Below are 22,111 nucleotides of genomic sequence, written 5' to 3' on the forward strand. Positions count from 1 at the left end.
TTTATTTTTATTACAGGTTGACTTCCAGTTCTTATTCTGTCTTTTTGCATGGGTCATAGAGTACACTATTGATTACTTAATATTTCTTTCTTTCTATATCATCCCTGAAAAAGCGCGTGATCTGATGAACAAATCACAAAGAGACCCAATTTTATTCTTTTAGAATGTATATAAGATGATAACATGTATCTTAAAGGTTTCCAAATTTGTGAAGAGAAAGTAAACAAATATGAACTGCATCTGATTACTTGAAAACAAATACCTTATGATAAAACATTGTTAAAAGAGAATTTTAAAAAATGAGTTGTGCAGACTTTGATTGCATTTTATTTTCAATGTTACATTCATGTTCAGGTTTAGAATTAGATCTAGAGATGAACGTATACTCATGTTATCGTCTGCCATCAATATCAGGAAGTGGCACTACTTTAACACACAACTCTCCATTTCACATTACAGGTATACATACAAATAAGTGTCAGAGAATTTATCGTATTTTTAAGCTGTGAAAAATATAATTTATTTAAGAGATTAAAATTGAACAAATCGAAGCAAAACCATAAATATTGAAGCCCATTGCATTCGACTTTTATTTTTGTAGTACATTTGTATATCCTAATTCTCGTCTTTCATTATATTTCAGAACATGTTTTTTTTTTTTGCAGCTCAGGACTATAATACATTTAACATGACAGCCCTCATCCCATCCCAATGTTAATGCTGATTTATTAAAAAACATAAAGTAAAAACACGTTAAGATGCCAACAAGGTTAACTTTCTGATTGTGATAATAAATACATGGTAACTGTGTAGCTAAGGAAGTATGACGCAATAATAATTATAAAAATAACAATTCGAGGTTCTAATATACTGCTTTATTACAACCTAGTTCGTAGGTCGTCTCGAAGCGATTCACAAATTATTATCCGTCGTTAAAGGGCCTTTGCAAACAGCCAATATCTTTCTCAACTCACTGGGGAGCATACAGCCAGTACTGCCATTTCGGCGCTCACAGCTAACATTCTACAATTCTAGCACTGCCCAACCACGTACTCATTTACAGCTGAGTAGACTGGAACAAGCGGAGTAAAGTATACGAGCCCGCAACCCTTCGGTCACGTGCTCGGCGTCCTACCACTAGACTACCGTGCCTCCTAATATGTACTTTTATATATGATGACTCATATAGGTATTCACGTTGAACTAAAATTAACTTCAATAATATTAATAAATATCTGAAACTATTAACCTCGCTGGTATCTTTGTCTGAGTTTGAACACAGATGAACTTTGTTTAATATGTTAATGGGCATGTATCGGGGAGAGTTTACTTTGGTTTATGCGAAAGGAAGGGATAAATGACTGGTTAGTTTGATTTTGCCATGAGGCCCTCCAAGGGATAACTGTTGTGATGGCGACGGCGTCTCGCGCGATCGGGGTCAAATGAGATACGTGCGCTATTAGATTTACATAATTTATAATATTACCGGGTTCAGTAAAATGTTATGATTTTATTATATTGCTGATTTAAAAAAAAAAGTTTTAACATGCAATATTTAAATTAGTACTAATATGAATACCCGGCCTCCTATGGCGCGACGACGCAATATATACAAAAAAATATCTCGTCGTCAGAAAGCTACGTATACGTTATTCGCAGCTAGATTAAAAATGTCAAAATGACGGACCAGGATGAATAACTGAGGAATTTAAGGAGTACCTGCTTCTAGTAAATAGGATCGTCGTCTGTCGTCCGTCGTCCGTCCGTAAACAATTCTTTGTTATCGCTAATTCTCAAGAAGTACTAGAGGGATCTTTCTCAAATTTTATATGCAGGTTCCCCTTGGTCCTTAGCTGTGCAGGGCAACTTTTGAGACTGATCGGATAAACAACATGTTTCATGATTATTTTAACTTTATGAAATAATGCCTTATTACCAATTACACAAAGTATTATTAAAACTAATTCAGCCCTATACATTATGTACACTAGAAATTATATTCTCTTTACATTCCTCGTTTATTTCATGACATATATAAATAGGATCGCTAACATTTTTTTTTTAAATCGAAATTTTTCAACAGTTCATGTTTTTATATGATGTTGACTTAGAATGTATGCTCATGTAACAACCTTTTCTCTAAAAAGAATTAATTTTCGACTTCAGATAGAATCGGAATACGTATTGAAAACAGGGGAAAACATTTGTTTACGTTGTAAAAACGACGCGTGCTGCCGATAACTACGGCTTCTGTTTCGGACAAAAATGAAATGATTAAAGAAAAGTTGTCTCAACATAAAAAGGGTCCATTTACAAGAATGCTTTATTCTATGTAAATAATTGAAAAATGTAATGATCAAGTATCTCAACACGTTCCATATCTGACACATATTCTACATATACACGTAGTGGTATTGCCATACAGTTTGTTGTGTGTGATGGCTAAAATATAATATGACTTACTAAGTGTTAGCGTATTGAGACAGTGAAAGTGGGAAAGAGAGTATGCATACATTTATATGCATGGTGTAGAAAAAAAATTGGCCAAAGACATTGAGTTGTACAATGTAATACAAAAATCACAAACGTTTCTCCTTTTTTTTATACGCATGTATTTTGTCATTGCATGTATGCACTTTATGAAAACATTTGAAAAAGGATATTCGTCTCGTGAATATTCCTTTTTTACAGAAAGGTTTGTCCCATGGTTGAGGGAAGGTGTTTAGCCTCGTACCATCAGTACCGGCACGGACTTATTCCGTGGTACCGGTCACATTCTGGTAATAAATTCAATATATATTTATATATATATACTTTATGTTTATGCCTTTTATCATTGTTGACATTTAATTGTAAATGTATGACGGGAGAATGCTGTGATAAATTGTAAAAACTTTTGCCCCATCCTTTGTTCAATTTTATTGGCAACAAATATGTTAAAAGCTAAATAAATTTAAATTCTGATTATTGGCAAGTATGCAATATACTTCTGATGATGAATAATTACTGTTCAATAAGTTTGAATACGGACTTAGAAATCAGATTACTTGGTTTCATAGTGTGATAAGAAGTTTGCAGTTGCCTGACGGCCCCTCTCTGGGGGCCCCTTTGGAAACCGTTTCATCTCGCTCAGACCACTTGTGTTTACTGCCTAGTCATGATCAGGTGACGTTATCGGCGCTATTTTTAGCAGGGCTTTCCCGAACAATTCAAGTGGTTAAACTGGACACTATATAATTTGTAAAATAACTCTACGGCGCTTTACAACATATGGATACTACATATAATACATTCATTAATTAGAAAAAAATATGGCTCTTCACGTGATGTCCCTTTAAACAGTATATTCAGTTTTTTTACATACCGTATTGGTGTCATGTCATACATATTATATCTTAATTATAAATTAGTATTGATACATGTAATAATAGTCATTGAACATTACCTTAATGAAAATCAAACACAAGTTCACAAACAAAGGCATGGAATGACATACAATAAAATATATATTGTTCAACACATTTATGGTGGTTTTCAAATTGTTTCTAAGGCGCAGTACTTATGAAAAATATCATCGATATTAAAATTGCCAAAGTGATTGTAACCACAAAGAAAATAATGTCCAGGAAATGTCCAACTTTGCGCCAAGGCGGCTCAATTGGGACTTCCTCTAATGTCTTCTCTTCAGAGGACACACATGTTTCATCAGTACGTATCGCTTCAATTTGTTCTTCATTGACGGCTTTGTTTTCAGGCGAGTCTCTGTCTGAATCGCTTGCCTTGCTTCGTGAACATTCCCATTTCTTAAGGTTCTTGATAATGGATTGCCATGAGGCTACTAGCCTGCTTAGATACTTTGGTACCTGTTCGGTCTTGTTCGTGAAGTAACACCGCAGACATATGATGTTCAATATGCCTACTGCGGTAGAAAGAATCAGCATGTTCATGAGGAAATAAGTCAGACTTGATAAGGGGAGGGAGGAGGCCGGAAGCTGGTCGCTAACAGCTGTCATGAAAACTGCTGTAGACAGGATACAAGTCATAGAGAACTCAGTGCGACCACCAGCATCTGCGGGCAGGAGGAACACAAATGTATTCAAATGAAGAATTATGAGTATTGGCGCGAACATATTTACTAGGAAGAACTCTGACCGTCGGCGTACAGTGAAGTCTATGAAAGCTAGTTTAAACAGTCCTAGCCTTTCCTGGAAGGATACTTCTGACTTGATTAGTGACCATTCCCCTCCTTCTTTAAAAGATGTTAGACCAACCGTTGTTCGTGTTGAGGTAAATTCGATTTCATGAGCCAAAGTTCCAACTGGGAAGAGTTGAATTTCACATGAATGTTTGTCAAAAGGAAATTTTGTGACGTCATATTCACATACGGCCTCCATTAAGTCCCCAACATTCCAAATACTTTTACCATCGTAGGTGTATCGTATGGGAAACTCGTCAGGCCCAAATAAAGTTAATGAAGACGCCGGATTTACAATAATGAATTCTGGTTTCCATACCTTGTTGCGAGGAAGGATTATGCTCGTAGTCATACCATAATCTCTAGGATTCCATGCCAAACGAGGATCCGTCCATTTTAAAGAAAGGAAACCGGTAACTGAAAACACACCTTTAGTTTCGTCAATAGTAACAAAAGATAACAAGTGGAACTCGAAATCTATGACTGTGGGTTTCGACTGGTTGTATTCGGGACGAGATAGAGGGTTGTATGAAGTATTGAATAAGTCCCGATAAAGGGAGTCCACATCATCCCGCGTTTGACATTGGACGTTGTCCACACAGAAAAGTAACACCACTACATACACAAACACTCTCGTGGTCTCCATATTACAGCTATACGTTTTGTGCTACAACAGAATAACTGACAGTGAACGGGAAGTCAAATTTTAAGCTATTTATTGGAATTCCCTATTGCACATGAACAATTGCTTTGGTGAAATATAATATTACATGTATATAGGGATGTGACATTTCTTCCTCTTTGGTGACAAATTATCCTAACAAAAGCATTTGACTTCCTGCCTCTCCTAGTTCCTATATATCAGAGTGATCATGCATTTGAAAATAAATGCGGGTTAAGAATGTAACTTTACTCACGCGTGTAACAAGATACATTACAAAATCATATAAGATGCATTACTGAGGTTTTAAAGTTACCTTCTTAATCCATATTTTTGTTTGATTATATCATTATAACGGCCACTAATGAACTTAAAACACCGCGTGAAAAATATATTGCATCGAAATAACAGACAAGGGAGGTGGAAGATATTAGAAAGAATTATACCTGCGAAACATAATATCTAAAAACTAAAAGTATGTTGTTTTTTTCACTAGAGCTAAACCTCCTCCTCTGTGACTACTTATAACATTGATTGTTTGAGCATTATGTGTGTCCGTTTGGTAAAATATAACTCGTATCAGTTTTGATATCTGAGTATCTAATTGATATTGTATATTGAATACTTTGTAACATCAGCAAGTAAACTAAATTTTCTTTTGTAGCATTTTATTTATCTATCAAGGAAAGGTGTACAAGGAAGTCGGCGTTTTCTTACAACGAGGGAAGTACTGCACAGTCGAGGTTGCACATCTAAATGACATCATCTCTGGCCGAGACATACCAGAGTCTGTAAAATGGTAGTTTCTACTCCTGCTTAAGGCTCAGAAATTTAGGAATGGGACGACAGGTTCGCCCGTAGTCAGTATAATTTGACAGGGTGGGGTGTCCTGCTGGGTGTCTTCTGCAGTATGTTTCAGTGTGGTAGCACTATAAAGTCGGCATCAGTTCTGCGCTTTCAAAAGGAGACAAACACGAACCCGCATGCATCTTGCACACATGAGAGGCCAATCTTAAATGACCATTGCTGTTGATAGGACCTTAAACAATACTAAACCAAACCAAACCAAACTCTGGTCGTGTTAAAATGAGATTTTTATTCTTTCAATCATCTGACGTGTATCACTTATATACTTATTGGAATGCTAATTATATTATAGATGGAATGTTAATTAAGTTTTTAGTTCAAAGGCTTTATGATTTTGTAGTTGTATCTTATCATAAAGCAAACTGAACATTAATTTATGTTTGATGTAGACGTTTACATATCAAATTTATTAATCAATTCATTAGTTGAGAAAACTTTGAAGTAACATAGCTTGATGACTGAATATATGATCAGAAATTTGATGTCATCCTCAGGTTGTTTTTTTAATTAAAAAATTCAGTTAAGTATCTCAATCAAATTCTATGTTATAACTCTTTATACAAATAAGCTATTTTTGGTTAAAATATACAGTCACACCTGTATTAAGAGACAACCAACTAGTAGTCAAAATAGTGGCCTGTTATCGCAGGTGATCTTTTCATACAGGTTCAAATCACAATGAAATCAATACAGTTTGGAACATTAAAAGTGATATTTTTACACAGGCGGTCACTTTATAGAGTTGGTCGCATGAGCAGGTTTGGCTGTAATTCCGTTTTCGATTGTTAATGAGAATGATCCGATCACTTTCATAACGAGTGATGAAATGAATTTTACCACAAAAAAGTACTAAATTATATTATTATAGAGAAGTCTGGAAAACTCACAAACTTTCTGGTCTTACGAGCGCTTTCAGCCTATGCCAAAAACCACAAACGCAACCTAACACTGATTATACATGATTTATGTACACGTAACTCTCGACAGAACACCGGAAATAAACGCCACTGGTACATACACACACTGAATAACTTGCATAACTGTTAATTACAGAGCTAATCAACTAATCGCCGAGGTTCTGTAATTATCAGTCATTTGTTTTACAATGATTTGATTGGAGTGTGATCAGATGATGTTAGTTTATGCATATGGATGTCAAGAAGTTTTTTATACATATTTATAAACTTAAAAGTGAGTCTGTGTTAATTTTTACCTCCCCTGGTTGTTTCTCTTTTTCTCTCTCTCCAGTATTGGCTGTTTCACCTAGCCTTCAGTGGGGAAGACATTCATGGTAGTCCTCGTGAAGGTCTTTGCGGCGTTTTTTGGCAACCCCACTTGGGCTAGCTGTTGTAGTTTGTAGTAGTGACTGCCATGCGTGTGTGGTGACAGCTACTGGGTTCTTCAATTTTTTGTATAATTTTCCATATATTATTGATTTTATGTTAAGAGCCCTAGTGTGACTTTATTGATATTGATAAATTCAATGTCACCAATCTGGTAGCCATTTTCATTCATATTGCCGTCTGAGTTTTGCTTTTTATGAGTGCAGGGACATAACGGTTGTTTATATAAAACGGAGGTTAAGGCAGGGGGTTGTTTTAGGTAATTTTCAAATGAAAAAGCGTTTTGTTTTCTCAATAACTTCCTTTCTAATTTACAATTTGAGTACACTTACATAAAATGAATATTTACTACACAATTTCCTTGTGGTTTATACTGAGTTATGGTTTCTTGACACATTTCAAACTTGCCAATTTCAAATATCTCTCAGCCTTACGTGAATTAAAGATACAGGACACCCTTTATATGCTATAAGTATAAGATATTAATACAATGTAACCTGTCTAAACCGGCATTATAATAATAATAATAATAATATACAACATTTATATAGCGCCCTATATAATTTGTAAAATAACTCTACGGCGCTTTACAACATATGGATACTAGTAATGGTTATAATTGTGAAAACAAACAACAAAGGCTTGCAATCACTTTCATACATTTAACAAGCAATGTGCACATAATTGAAAAACATAAAAGGCTGGTATTTACAAGATGTCTTTGCAAAGATTCTAAAATGCAGACGTGAAGAGGTGAGTTTTTATGTCCCTCTTGAACTTGGCCAGGGTATTTGACTTCCTAATAGCAGATGGTAAACTATTCCACAACGTAGTCGAAACCCTCCCAAAGCATCTGTTTCCGTAGGCCACAGTACGAGATTTTGGGACACACAACAAAGATTCTGACTCCGAGCGCAGTGATCTTGACGGCTGATACAGGGTAACAAGCTCCTGTATCTGTCTAATCCGGATCCCTGTTAAACCGGCTGCGATTCGTGGTCCCATCATTTGCCCTATATTACCATAGTAATTGAACCCTGTATAAACCGGACACTGTCCATTCCGAAAAATGCCGGTGCTTCACAAAGACTGGCATAGTAATCCATGTAAAAACAACCTGTTCATTCCGGTCCTGAAATTTCTCTCGGCCGGTTACAATCTAAATCATTCACATTCTTAATAATTTAGCACTATTCAATGTCGGGTCGGGTCAAGTCAAGGTCGACTGTGAGGCGCCCAAGGGGTTAGGTACCTGAGATTGTTATATGTGAGGTGATCGACAACTATTCAAAATGCATGCACGATTTTATTATACAATAGCGTGAACTTATTTATATGTATTTTTGATGATTATTGAAATGCATGTCTGTCGAGGGTTTAATTGTGGCTTGGCTAATTCGTAAATGCACACCTTCCAAACAAAAAAGAGATCGTTGGGTTCAAGTGAAATTCCTTCCCCAGAGCGGTCTCGGAATGAAATAGATTTAGAAACAAAAATTGAATTGATAAAAACTTTGGAATTTTTTCCAAACCCGACTCAAAAGGACCTTTCTCAACTGTATGCAAAACACAACATGTTTTGGTATTTTTAAAAGATGACATGCCGACCCTGTATAAACCGGACACCTGTGTTAACCGGCCAAATAGTTTGGTACCTGCGACATCCGGTTTAGACAGGTTATATTGTTGTTAATATTATATATTATAAATATCATATAATATTTGCTCAACACCTGTGGCTGAAGCATCGCTCACCTGGTATTAATTTCACATTTGAAACCTTAAAAGATATCTAAAATAAAGCTACAGACAAAATATCAGTAGTTATGACAATAAATGACTATAGCTGTTAATAGGACGTAAAACAAATCCAACCTAACAGGTGAAACTCTTATCCTCGTAGTTTAAAAAGATTTTGAATGATTTGATTGTTGACAACTTTAATTTCATGAATATATTATAAATATAATATATATATCCTGTATTGACGTGTTGATAACACCAAGAAATGGTCGAAAAGTAAAATTCAGTGAAGAATTCACGCGTACAGGTATGATGGACTGTGATGATAAAGCTTACCGATACAATATATATTCTGACTCATTTAAACGCTTTAATTAGTTGAACAATTACGATATATAAAGGTCTTGATATATCTATATTGATGACAGAACAAGCGGTGAGGAACTTCACTTGTAAAATAACATTATATTTACATACAACACTGACATTAATTCAATAACATTATTTCCCGCAAACTGGGTTTACCATCTCATAACCTTTCCATTGAACGTGACAAAGTTCCATGACGTCGACATCAATACATGCAGACGGAGCTATGTACGTTTTCTTCGAACGATACACAATTGTGTGACGTCATAAACAGTATACGTGGGCGGAGTTAATTAATGATTATGACAAGTTTACGGCTGTTACTTTTATTCAACCGAAAGAACGTTCATATGTTGTAAAAATGAAATTTGTGTTCCCTAATCAGACAAATGAACAACCGAAAACACGTTCATATGTTGTAAAAATTAAACTTGTGTCCCCTAATCAGACAAATCAACAAAACCTTTATGAAATATTTAGCTCCAGTTAAGCACGATATGAGTACTATCAAATCACAACCATATCAGTAGATTCTGTTATTTGAGAGAGAAATATATAAATATTCATCAGAAAAACTATTAGAATTTATTTTTTTTGCACTTTTAAACTACTTAAATCAATTAAAAACTTACTTCATCAAAACAATTGGAAGATTAAATAGCGTAATTTCTAATGAAGTCCTTTAACGGTTTTTTCTTCTAAAATTTGAAAATATTTGCTTCAAAAGATTTTATCAAACATTTATTGCATCCATATTTGTACACCAATCGTTTTATTATGGTTAAATAAGATGCACATATACTTTTAAAGTAAATTTTCAGCAGAGTTGTATATCGTCACTGACACTTTCTTGACACAGATTTGAAAAAACAAAAAGGTTTTATAACGTAAACTTTATGTAAAATGAAACTTGATAATTGTCACTTTTTGAAACAACACATACTCATTTACTTAGTTTTTGAGACTACTAGGATTTTGATGACATTAGCATATATTATAAAAACAATTTTAATGATTCAACACTAAATATCATTTGCCTTAATCTACATGACTGGGATTTCTGTCACGGTTATTCAATAGCTACCTTACCTTTACAGCAAATGTCTTATAGACCAAGCAAAAACAAAAACAAAACAAAAAACAGTAAAACTACTACCTGATCAGGATGTTTCATTAAATATCTCGTTCTGTGAAGTAAGTCATTTGTAATCTAGCCTGCTACAAATATTAAAAGAACCAATGTTGATGGATTAAATCTCATATACCTTATACCACTACAGACCCACAAAAATGATGGATTTCCATAGACCAAAATAGCATGAACACTAAACATGCCATCAAAGTCCAGAACTTTTCAGAATCTAGCAACTAAGTATACGTATCCGCAATACAATTTACTAAGTCATTTAAGACTTTTCAAAAATGCAAAAAAAAATAACGTTCTCAAAACCTCTTTCTGGACCGCGGCATTAACCTAATATTTATGAAGAAATGTCAACCGTCAAAAATACTCATTAAAACTAGACGATATTCACTCGAAGTGATTTCTTACAGGGTACAGACTTAAACTAACTCAATCAAAAATGAAATGAAATTTTGGATCTCCCGTTGAATCAGTTATTTTTTTCATCGCAGTCATCTTTCTTTCACCACCTACCTAAAAGTACACACATTCCTGCATTTATACGAAGACATCACACTAATTTGTGTGAATGGATTTGCCCAAGCTACCCCGTCGAAACGTGTCGTGAAGTTCTTTACAGTGAACAATCACATTCATGATTAAGATAAACTTTCATGGATCTGTACACGCTATCATAACGGTGTTACAGTGTACTGTAGTGTAAAAAAGATTCATTAACATCGTGGAATTTTATTGTTTCATCCATACAAAAAACACGCACGTTCTATCAACATTATATTTTATTAGAAGTGATAAAGGCTAGCCATTTAAAACACATATCAGCAAGATATCAAAATATTCTTCGCATGGAGACACACTCCGACAACCTACTTGCAAAATGCAATGATCGAGTAAATTCAGGCAAGACATTTTGAACATTTGGGAAAACTCCAAAACGTTCTTCGCACAAAGACCCCTCTTGGAAAACTACTTGCCTCATGTAATTATACATTATTACTTTCTCTGTCGAAGAGATTTTTGTATCTGAACAAGAGGTCAATGGGCCTTAACGGTCACCTGAGTTATGTAAAAACTGATGTTATCGATGTTGCCAAATGAAAAAGAAATCATTTTGTAACAAAGGTAACTTGAACTACATGTAATGCAAAAGTAGTGTGAAAGATCTGGGTAGTATATGTACTATGTACAAGTAGTGGTTCTGTCCGTCAGCTGACAGGACATGTCCCTTTAGCTCAGTGGTAGAGCGTTGGCCTCCGGAACCTGGGGTCGTGGGTTCGATCCCAGCTAGGGCACCTCATCTTTCCACTTCTTTCTTTCCTATTACAGTAGAACGAGCTGTTGAATTTTATTTGAGTAAGGTTACTGGCTAAAAAAAACCACCAGCTGTCCCATCAAATATCTAACATATTGATTCAACAATGAAGAGTTTTTGTGTATTGTAATTTGCCATTTCGAAGCTATGCATCTTTTTATACTGAACATAAATTACATACAACTAAATGGTAAAAAACAACAAAATTCTGAGTTGACTAATTCAACACCAGTTGATATGAGAAAGGTATTTGTTTTGAGCTTTTTGTGACTAAAATGTCGCATATTTTGTTTAATTAGTTAAAATTAACATGATAAACGACAAGCATACAAGGTGTTGTTTAAGAGAACAGTCAGGCCTTTGGCAAAGTTATTTATAATATAACACTATGGATGTGTACGCCGTTATTTTTAATCTTTTCCATCTTATTCTTCTTGAAATTATAATTTTGCTTCAGTGCATGTGTCAGACATTGCTTGTTCAGGGATAGTACTTAGGTAAATGAAGCTATATCTGAGTCTGGAGAAGAATTCCGAGATGGCCAAAGCCCAAACTGTCATAGTATCAAACTGTCATTTCGAAGTTATAATGTCTATCAAGTTTCAATGATTTCCAATTTCCAAATACATGTATACCCAAAAGTTTCATTTTTCTATATAACTTTAGTAAACTTTAACCAATCCCCAGGGGATAAAATGCTTAAAGACCCTTCCATCTATGTGGATTGTTTGTTTCCAGCATATCTTGGTCTGGATAAGATTTTTTAATTTAAGCCAATTTGACCACTTTTAACCCGCCCCTCAGTCATTTGGGGCGGGCCCGGGCCCAAACTGTCAAAGTATCAAACTGTCGTTTCATAGTTATAATGGCTATCAAGTTTGAATAATTTCCAATTCAAACTGAACCAACCATACCCAAAAGTATAGTAAACTTCGCCCCCTCCCCAGGGGTAAACATGGAGCCTGAGGGTCAGGAAATTCACAACAATTTTGATAAAGCACCTCAAGACCCTTCCATCTATGACGAGTATGGGTTTCCAGCCTATTTCAGTCTTGAGAAGATGACTGTTGAAATTTCTGGCTAGATGACTCAGCCCTTGGAGATGAGGCGGGGTTAAAAATGTCAAAGTATCAAACTGTAATCTCATGGTTATAATGTAAATCAAGTTTTAATGATTTCCAGTAGAAAATGAACAATAAATTCTCTTAAATGTAAGAGAATTGTACACCTACATGAACAAGGTATATAAGCCACGCCCTAATTAGCCCCTGGAGGAGCACCAGGGTAAAAAAGCATCAAACTCTCATCTCAAAGCGTTTTAATTCCAATCAACTCCTCCCCAGGGGGGAAGGTAGAGCTCAAACTGTATGTGCATACCATCACATTGCCATCCAGTACCGATAATTCTAACCAAGTTCAAATTATTTCTAATGGCAATTAAACAAATGACACACCAAAATGTGATTTCCATATATAAACTATAGTAAAGTTTACCCCCTCCCAAGAGGGAAACATGAGACCCCAGGGTCATGGAATTCACACTTTTGGTAAATGAAGAGTATTTGATTCTACCATATCTGGGTCGTGAGAAGAAGATTTTTGAAATTTCAGTCAATTTGACCCCTTTTGGCACCGCCCCGCAGCCTCTGGGGGTCAGTCAGAGCCAATATGTGCAAACCATCAAACTGCTATCCAATGCTGATAATGCTAACTAAGTTTGAATTAATTCCAATGGAAATTAAACAAATCTTGGTCCAAAAATTCTATCGAAAATAATTATTAAACTTGAAATTGCATTTCTTATTTTACATTATACATATCTTATTTTGCTAATGTTGTCAACCTGTTACTCGCTTGGTAGACCGCAAACCGGTTACCAAAATCAATTACCGACCAATCGTACATCTCTTTACCTCATGCGGAGCCCAATCTCTACCAAGATTTAACCTACAGGTTTTGGTAATAAAATCAATGTTCAGACCGGTTACCAAATGTTGACTTCACAAGTCCACATTCAATGTTAGTGTTTGTTTTGTGCTCGATAGTTTAAATTGACGAAAAGATACCGACAACACTAATAAAAAGCCGGGTTTTTTTTTAAACGAAGCAATAATGCAAAGTTGTGACATGCTAACTTTGCGAGGTAGCAGTCGCTTTTTGGGTAAGGCGTAAAATAGTCTCAAGAGTACAAACTTGAATGATAAAACAAATTAAAACTGATGCAATCATTTAGGAACTTTTTGTTACTTCCTCTGTCAAGTTTTTCAATATTTTTTGTTGCCCATAAATTGGACGCGTATTTTGCTGCTATGTTTGTTTAATTTCCATTTTGCAATATTGTTAAATTGCATACTCATTAATGTAAAGGTCCCGCGTTCGACCCCTACAGCTTGCTCGTTTTATTCTTTTTTAATTTCTACATTCTACTTTGATACTTATGGACTTTTGACAACTGTTTTACAGTATTAACAATAGTAATAATATAATTTAACGTTTTGATATCCTTTACCATAGGAACAATTTTACGCATAAGGTTTCGAAATAGGGTCGGAAGATTTTTCGAGTAACTGGTCATCATCATCATCATCATCATCATCATCATCGTCGTCGTCGTCGTCATCGTCATCATCATCATCATCATCATCATCATCATCATCATCATCATTATAGTAGTCGGTGTTTCTGGTTCTTTCCATGTACGAACAGCTTTTCCAGCTGGAATTCGGCCTTTCTATTCTCTAATATAGTTACACGATGCTAATACATAGTGACGCGATGTGAGGCTATGTTTCAGTGATGTCCTAGGGACAGCAATGGACAGTTCCATTAAAAATTGTGTCTGAGCCGGAATCAAGTCCACATTCAATGACAGGTGTCTTAAACAAATCCACCGGGACAGGATCCTGTCTGCCGATATGTTCGGCACTCATCCCAGAATGTCTACCCTGTTGTAAAAACATATGTCGTTTCTGTTCCTGTGAGTTCAACGTATTTCCAAACAGCTTGACATGTTCCGGTCATAATGTTTACGCTGAGAACCTATTTCCGCATTCAAGTGACATTGTTGACATACAGACGACACGATAGCATGTAAGTACTGTGACACGTCACAGGCATGCCATTAACCTAGTTGATTTTAAACAGATCTTAATCTTTGTTACGCTTCAAAGCAGAACCAATATTAACCTATCGAACGCTGAATTTTTGCAAAACACAGCGAACAGAAATTGTATATTTTGGAAATTTCAAGAAGGAAAACGGATCTCTTTGGAATATGGTCCAAATTCTCATAATACTATAATACTTTTTTTAAATAGTGCTTTGCTGATACCATAATTGAGGGTGTTTGAGTACAAACATGCTGATTACAAGATGGGATATTTCAGTACATCGATGCTGATGTCAGGATGGGAGTATTTCACAACATCAATTCTAATTCTATACTGGGAGTATTTGAGTACAACAATGGCGAGTCTATGGTGGATACATTTGAGTTCATCAGCGCTAATTCTATGGTTGGGTAATTTAAGGCGGCTGCGGTGGCCAAGTGCTTAAGGCGTCTGCAATTCTGCTACCACTAGCCCCCATTACTGGATAGCGGATTCGAGACCTACGTGTGGCAGTCAAAAGGTCCTGGCGTAGGTCGGTTGTTTTTCTCCGGGAACACACACAAACCAAATTGGTAACTGAATACATCAATAATGTTCCCATGAGGACAATATTTAAGTACTTCAATGGCGATTGTTTAGTGAGGTGTCTGAACACACTTACTCAATTTTGTAAAAACCAGGACTTTGTAATAAAAATCTAACGTCGGGGGAGGGGGGAGGGGTCAACAACTTAAGTGGATAACGTTATTGAGTAATAATTTCGTATATCGATGTTAGCTAATGATAATAATTGTGTTTTATTCATAAAACAGTGTAAAATATTTAAAAAAAGGAAAACACAGGTTAATGACGAAGTGTAAAAATACAGCTGTAATTTGAACTCAAATTATAGGAAACTAAAGCAAAATCTTAACAAATGAATCGAGATTATTTTCATCAAAATCAATTCTTTTTCATAATTAGACATGCACAAAATAAGACAAGCATTATCACCGGAAGTATGTATGCGATACTGGAACTATGATTGACGAGCTTCCGGCCGGGAGTAGGATGATTCCCAAGATAGCTAGCGGTGTAACTTACATTCCCTGGAGTAAATATCGATTAAGTTTTGTTGTGATGGTGAAGATGTCCTATGCCGTAATTTGAGAGCTAAAATGAAAAGTAACATACATGACGAACTTTTGCTTGGATGCCATACTGCGGTCCATTAATAGCTATCGTAAAACAGATTCCATTCAAATTTGTAATGAAACATCTTATGTTGAGTTTAGAAATTCCCTCTCCAAATGGAGACACAACACTAACGATTCCCATTGTAGTTTTTCGTACATGCAGCAATCTCCCCTTAATTTCGTTTTGAATATAAAAGTCGAGCTAATGGACAATGAAACTACCTCTGAATTGGAAGCTCACTTTGTTAGAAAAAAAATAATTATAGGAGGTCCAGGGTTCCAAATCCTGTCTTACTCTGTTGCATTTTCACGCTCAAATCTGTATTGTGGATTTCTTTGTGTTAAGTTCATCTTGATAACATTTTCTTGAAAAACCTGCAATTATTTTTCTTCTTCTTTTGGAAATGACATAACAAAAACTAAATCTACTGTATGTCGGATACATGCCATTGCATATTGACAGGTTTTGGCAGTTTTGTTTGGTTTGTTTGTGTTTTACGTCCTATTTACATCTATGGTCATTTAGGGACGTGTCAGGTTTTGGTAGTGGAGGAAATCCGGAGTTACCGAAGAGAAACAACCGACCTATGGCCAGTACCGAATCAGTGACCCAGTGGCGGAGAGCTAGTGGTAGCAGAATGTCAGACGCCTTACATGTAACTACTTGGCCACCGCGGCCCCCTTTTTTGGCAGTGCTACGGTGATGGTGATATTCAGTAGGGGACAGATAAGATAAGCTCTAGAGCTTTAAATGGAAATGAAAAGACCTAGCGTCAGCACATTTAGATATAGCTGAAAAAAATAAATATCAAAAATAAAGACTGCAAACGTGACCGAGAAAAATATAAATATACCAAGGAAACCATAACAAAACTCCATCTGAGTTGGATATTCTCAGTACACTTGTACTAATGCAGGTTGTAGATAAACAAGGCCCGTCTGTGATCAATAAAACATCCCTTTACATTTGTTAATTGATTGCTGATGGTAACATAGAGAACAATCCCTATATCTATTTATGAAATCTTGTGGAGTGCAACCGTACCGATACAATTTAAGTTTGTCGTGTACCAAACGGCATCCTGCTATTGCTGTCCACTGCAAGATTGAGTAAGCCATAAAACAGTTATAAATGCCCTGTGATAGCGTCAACACGTCTTTAAGCAATGTAGACACTGATTGCTTCATGTAACGTATTGATAGTTCGATATTATCTTTGAACAAAACAGCTGTAAACATGCAGTGTAATTCATTTACTGTATCTATTATCAAATTTTAAAGGTAAAATCCTCTGTGTATGCTACTTTTATATTTACATGATACAGGTTGGTAGATTTTGCTAGTGGATTATACAAACTCCAGGGTCTGCCGAAACATTGATGGTCACGATTAAGCCTTTTGAGAAGTGGCATGGTTTATAATATACACCCTTATTTCTAATTATTAAATTTTATATAAACTAGTGCTCTGAGTTATGGGGTTTTAAGCAGTTCCCTGCTGTTTCAATTGCAGTAAGACAAATTTGTATTTCCAACTTTCTAGCCCCTAACATCACCGCTGAGACATAGAAGGTCACAACAGCTGAATGGTGCATTATTGTTCAGTTTTAGCCTTATATGTCTTTTACCAAATTTTAGGACGCAATCACCTGTGTAGGTTCAGCGTTTATCTTAGTTGAAAAAAAATGCAATGCGAAACACCTCTATGGTCTCAGCAACCCGACACAAGAATGTCGAGAACACGTCTCCTATATCTACTAAATAAAATAAAAATCATAAACCATGGGAATATCGTGCATCATGCCCATTCAACATTAGTTTTCATGTTGTACCACTGTTGGGTATAGAATGTGTCACCGAATTGCATGTTCTGTCTTCAGGAGGTCTTAGAAAGGCTCCGCTTTATGCTCCTCACGACCGATCAAGCGTGAATTTCAATTTTCAGAAGGTTGTCAATCATGCGAAAGTGTACATCATTATGGATTATGTTTATTCGTGCGTTCAATCCAAAGACTTTTATCACGTGCAAGCATGCCTGTATCAAGAATAATTAAGAATCAGACTGGGACTCCTTTTGTTAAATGTTAGAACCTGTCACGTTACATTCCTCTTCTAGTCTGTCTTTGAAGATTCACTATTGATTATACGTCATGCAAGAAAGTGATGATGAACACACACAACTGCTAATATTTTATTGCATAATATTTAAACAGAAAAGCATTCAATACGTCTCGATAACTCCAGATCAGGGCAGACTCGTGTCACTTGATTACCTGAATTACACTCGAACTCGGAGGATCAGGACAACACTCCAACTCTTTTTGCAACTAAGAAACAACTAGGTTGAGTTCGTCGAGAACAAATTACACGATTGAATTATGAGGGGCATACTATCTATTTGAGGAGAAAACTGTATATGATTTTGAAGAGACAAATATAAAAGGTTGAATCCAGACCACAACTCACAGAGACTTTTAAGCACATCAATATAGACATAATGGCAGTTGTACTGTTGTTTTTATTTTGCTCGTGGTCTATCTTACTATAGTGATACAGGTGAATTTCGGCGATATAATCCAAGGACCTGTATTCAACATATGCGATATAAAAACTATCATTACAGTAGCAGAAAGGTATATTTATTTAAAACACATAGGTCATTATTTACTTTTCCGATCGATGAATTAAATAAGGTTTGGGTTTAAAAATCCGGTTTTCCACAACCACCAAAACCTGCACCGTCCTTAAATGACCATGACTGTTCAATAAAAGGACGTAAAATGCAAATAAAGAAAACAATACAGAAAATGGCGCTTATCGACTGCATAAACAAGGGGATTAAAAAAAAACAGCCCAAAGAAAAAAAATGGACATTTTTTATGGAATCGGTCCTTTAACAGATAATATAGATGTTGTGGCCTATTTGTGTGAGGGGTGATCAATCGGCCATCATTAGGGGAATAGTGCGAGGAGAAATGTGTATCTTGAGGCTTCGAAATTGATTCCTTTGCTAAATTTAGCATGTTTTTTTATCAGATCTATAGGAAATAGGAACTGTATGTAAGGGTATGGTAGTATCGACTTGTTAATATCGTGATATCTTACAGCACCAAAATGTCAGCACATGTTCAGGCTCGTCTCCGATACAATCTAGCGAACAACCAGTTCAGCCATGATAAGTGGTTACAATGCCTCTTAACAAGCGCAACTAATGTTTCGGATACGGGTTATTTATAGCTTACCGGATCAAGGCGTTCATCTTACTGTTTGTGATTAAATGTATTTTAAGAAATCCCCCCCCCCCCAACATTAAGTCGTATTGGGCTACTTAAGAAAGTTTCGTACCTTTCAGTATAATGATTTAGCATGGGAGTTGTGCCTCATATATTTACATGAGGTTTAAGCTCATCATAGAAGTATGTTAGCATTTGAACTTTCAGCCTACAGTTGTTAATGAGTAAGATGTTGTTTGATGTGCATCGTCGGTGGCCTGTCGGTTATTTAATCACACAGCATCGTATTGGCTTAATGGAAACGGATCAGAACTATGGTAACCTTGAATCGAGATAATGTTGACCAAAGCCATGTAAGTAAAGGATCGTATCAAATGTTGAAATAAACATCCCAAGTATTTTCTCGGTGTATTACGATAATAATTAATTAGCAACACATACTAATTAGGTATATCGTTAGTTACTGTTGTTTGTCAAACATATAACGGACTGTGCGAGAATCCCCTCCCAATGTTACAGAATACAGATGGAATGTTATGGATGAAAATGATTGTTCCACCACATTCAAGAAAATGGTTCTATTGCATCTAGTATTGTATTTCAGGCTCATAATAAACAGCTGATTTTCTTTATTCATTCCAGCTGGTAATTTACTCGTTTGATTTAAAAAAAAAGAATGCAGTAAAATCTAAAAAAAAAAAAAAAAATATAATAAACAGTAATAAACAAAAATAAACAAAAGACACACACAAACTGAAAATGTTCACAAGATTTGAAAACATTGATGCATAGCATACTTTCCATTTTTTTTTTTTTTTATATTGATATGGTATTTCCATAAATGTTCTTAAATGACGAACGCTTTGACATGCATCGATGTCGTATTTTGTTTGTAACCCAATGTAACACATTATTACAGTAACCGACATTTGGGCGTTGTATCTTATTCATTGTTTACCAATGTGTCTATTTCTACAGAATTGTAATAGAGTGTTACGTAGTAAAATAATGGAGCCTGGTTTATCTAGCCGACTACATTTCCATCAAACTTGGAAGTATTGTAAAGATATATTGACGATAGGACAATAATGTTTGAATAAAGATTTTCAGAAATAGTCACATTTGCTTGTTTTTGTTTTACGTCCTACATGTTTTAACAGCTATGGTAATTAAAGGACGTGCCAGGATTTGGTGGCCAAGGAAAGCCGGAGTCACCGGAGAACACCAACCAAACTACGACCATTACCTGGGATTGCCCCACGTAGGTCTCGAACCCGAGATCCAGCGGTGGAGGGCTAGAGGTAGCAGAGTATTAAAAATCATTAGCTGGTAACAGAAAACCTCTAAATAGTATGGAATGGATTCGAGAGGCTTAATTGTATTGGCTATGACTTTGTACCATATGATACGAGAACGATATAGACGAATCAAGACTTGGAGATATTATTCATTATATACCATATTCAACTTAGTCAGAATGTAATGAGGGGAGTTTATAGTTAAGCAATGAATGCTTTAGCAAATGTTGTTATTATGGTCCTATAACACACATTGCTATTGATGCCAAACTGTATCAAGCCCGGCATGTACATGTACGTATGTCAGCAATAGAAATGTGTGTTCTAGGACTATAACAATTTTTGCTAAAATACTAATTATCTTTATTTACATTTTGATAGAGTAGTTACGCTTTATCTAGTTTTTTTCCGAACAGTAATGAAATTGATGACGTCACAATAGAGATTGGTGACGTTACGATAGCAAAATGTTGTTTTAGTCTCAGCACAACATTTACCTTCTTAGTGCATTACAATGGAAATGTAAATATATAAGTATTTATATATTCAACCTACATAAGCTATTTTGTTATGGGATAAAATCCGTATTTTGTTGACCACAACACAGTGTCAACATATCATATTAGAACAGGACTTCGAAATCTTTGTAAACAACCTTTCCCTGAGTTTTAGCTTAAAATCGTGTTGTTCCGTCATACAAGATACGTGATATTGCTATTTAATTTTCCAGACTAATTTTGGCATTGTAAGGAAGTTTTCTCGATATATCAAGGGAGAGGAATAAAGAATTACAAAAAAAAAAAAGGAATTCCTGTCCCACTGCACAGTTGTTTTTCTATAAACAGTAACCTCCCCTTAACTTCCGTTTGCATATAACTAGAAAAACATTGGGCCAGGTCACTTCCGTTGACTAGGTAGCTTAATCGGTTACAGCGATAGTATTCCAATCTGAAGGGTTCGAATCCTGGCCTAGCCCCACTCAATGTCTATGCTCAAAAACCTGTTGTTAATTATATTTTATTTCTTACATCCTCAGTTTTTTTCATAAAAATTCCATAAGGTGTGTTTTTCTTTATAGAAATGATTTTCAAAGCTGTAGTCATGCCAGGGAAAACAGTTTATAATACTTAGTTACAGTTTCTCAGCAGTGGTACGGGTATCCTTAATAAAAGTAAAAAGTAAGCGAGATGACAAAATAAAAAATAACAACGAAATTTTACTGTACCATATAAATGCAACGGAAAGTATTTATTTTGCGTAGGTGTCTCATTGACTGCATCGTAAACAAAATAACTACACAATTAATTACATTACGGTTATGTTCGCTTTGAGGCAACAAACAGTTATGTCCTAAGACAGCTCTTTGACGAGCTCCTTTTGTTTCTGAAATGTTCCATTTGCATGTCAATGCTCACTTAAAAACAAAGAAAACAAATCAAACATTCAGAATTTATATGAATTACTTTGTCGATTGACTCGTTAGCTAGTGCATGCTATGAATTACATTATCGATTGACTCGTTGGCTAGTAAATGCTATGAATTACTTTATCGATTGACTCGTTAGCTAGTACATACTATGAATTACTTTATCGATTGGCTCGTTGGCTAGTACATGCTATGAATTACTTAATCGATTGACTCGTTAACTAGTCCATGCTATG

The 22,111-nt window shown here is 35.5% G+C and overlaps 1 protein-coding gene across 1 annotated transcript; it reads right to left on the bottom strand.

Moving 5' to 3' along the window:
* Positions 1-3,333: 3,333 nt before the first annotated feature.
* LOC110455704 (neuronal acetylcholine receptor subunit alpha-3-like) lies at positions 3,334-4,860 on the bottom strand. Its single transcript, XM_021505997.1, has one exon. It carries the CDS (start codon positions 4,839-4,841, stop codon positions 3,546-3,548), a length of 1,296 nt encoding a protein of 431 aa, XP_021361672.1. The 5' UTR covers positions 4,842-4,860; the 3' UTR covers positions 3,334-3,545.
* Positions 4,861-22,111: the final 17,251 nt, after the last annotated feature.

This window comes from Mizuhopecten yessoensis, unplaced genomic scaffold (assembly GCF_002113885.1).
Source record: "Mizuhopecten yessoensis strain PY_sf001 unplaced genomic scaffold, ASM211388v2 scaffold8361, whole genome shotgun sequence".
Taxonomy (NCBI): domain Eukaryota; kingdom Metazoa; phylum Mollusca; class Bivalvia; order Pectinida; family Pectinidae; genus Mizuhopecten; species Mizuhopecten yessoensis.

Bases quoted from the DNA above. Each gene is read 5' to 3' on its own strand.
- LOC110455704 (XM_021505997.1), bottom strand. From the start codon at position 4,841: ATGGAGACCACGAGAGTGTTTGTGTATGTAGTGGTGTTACTTTTCTGT.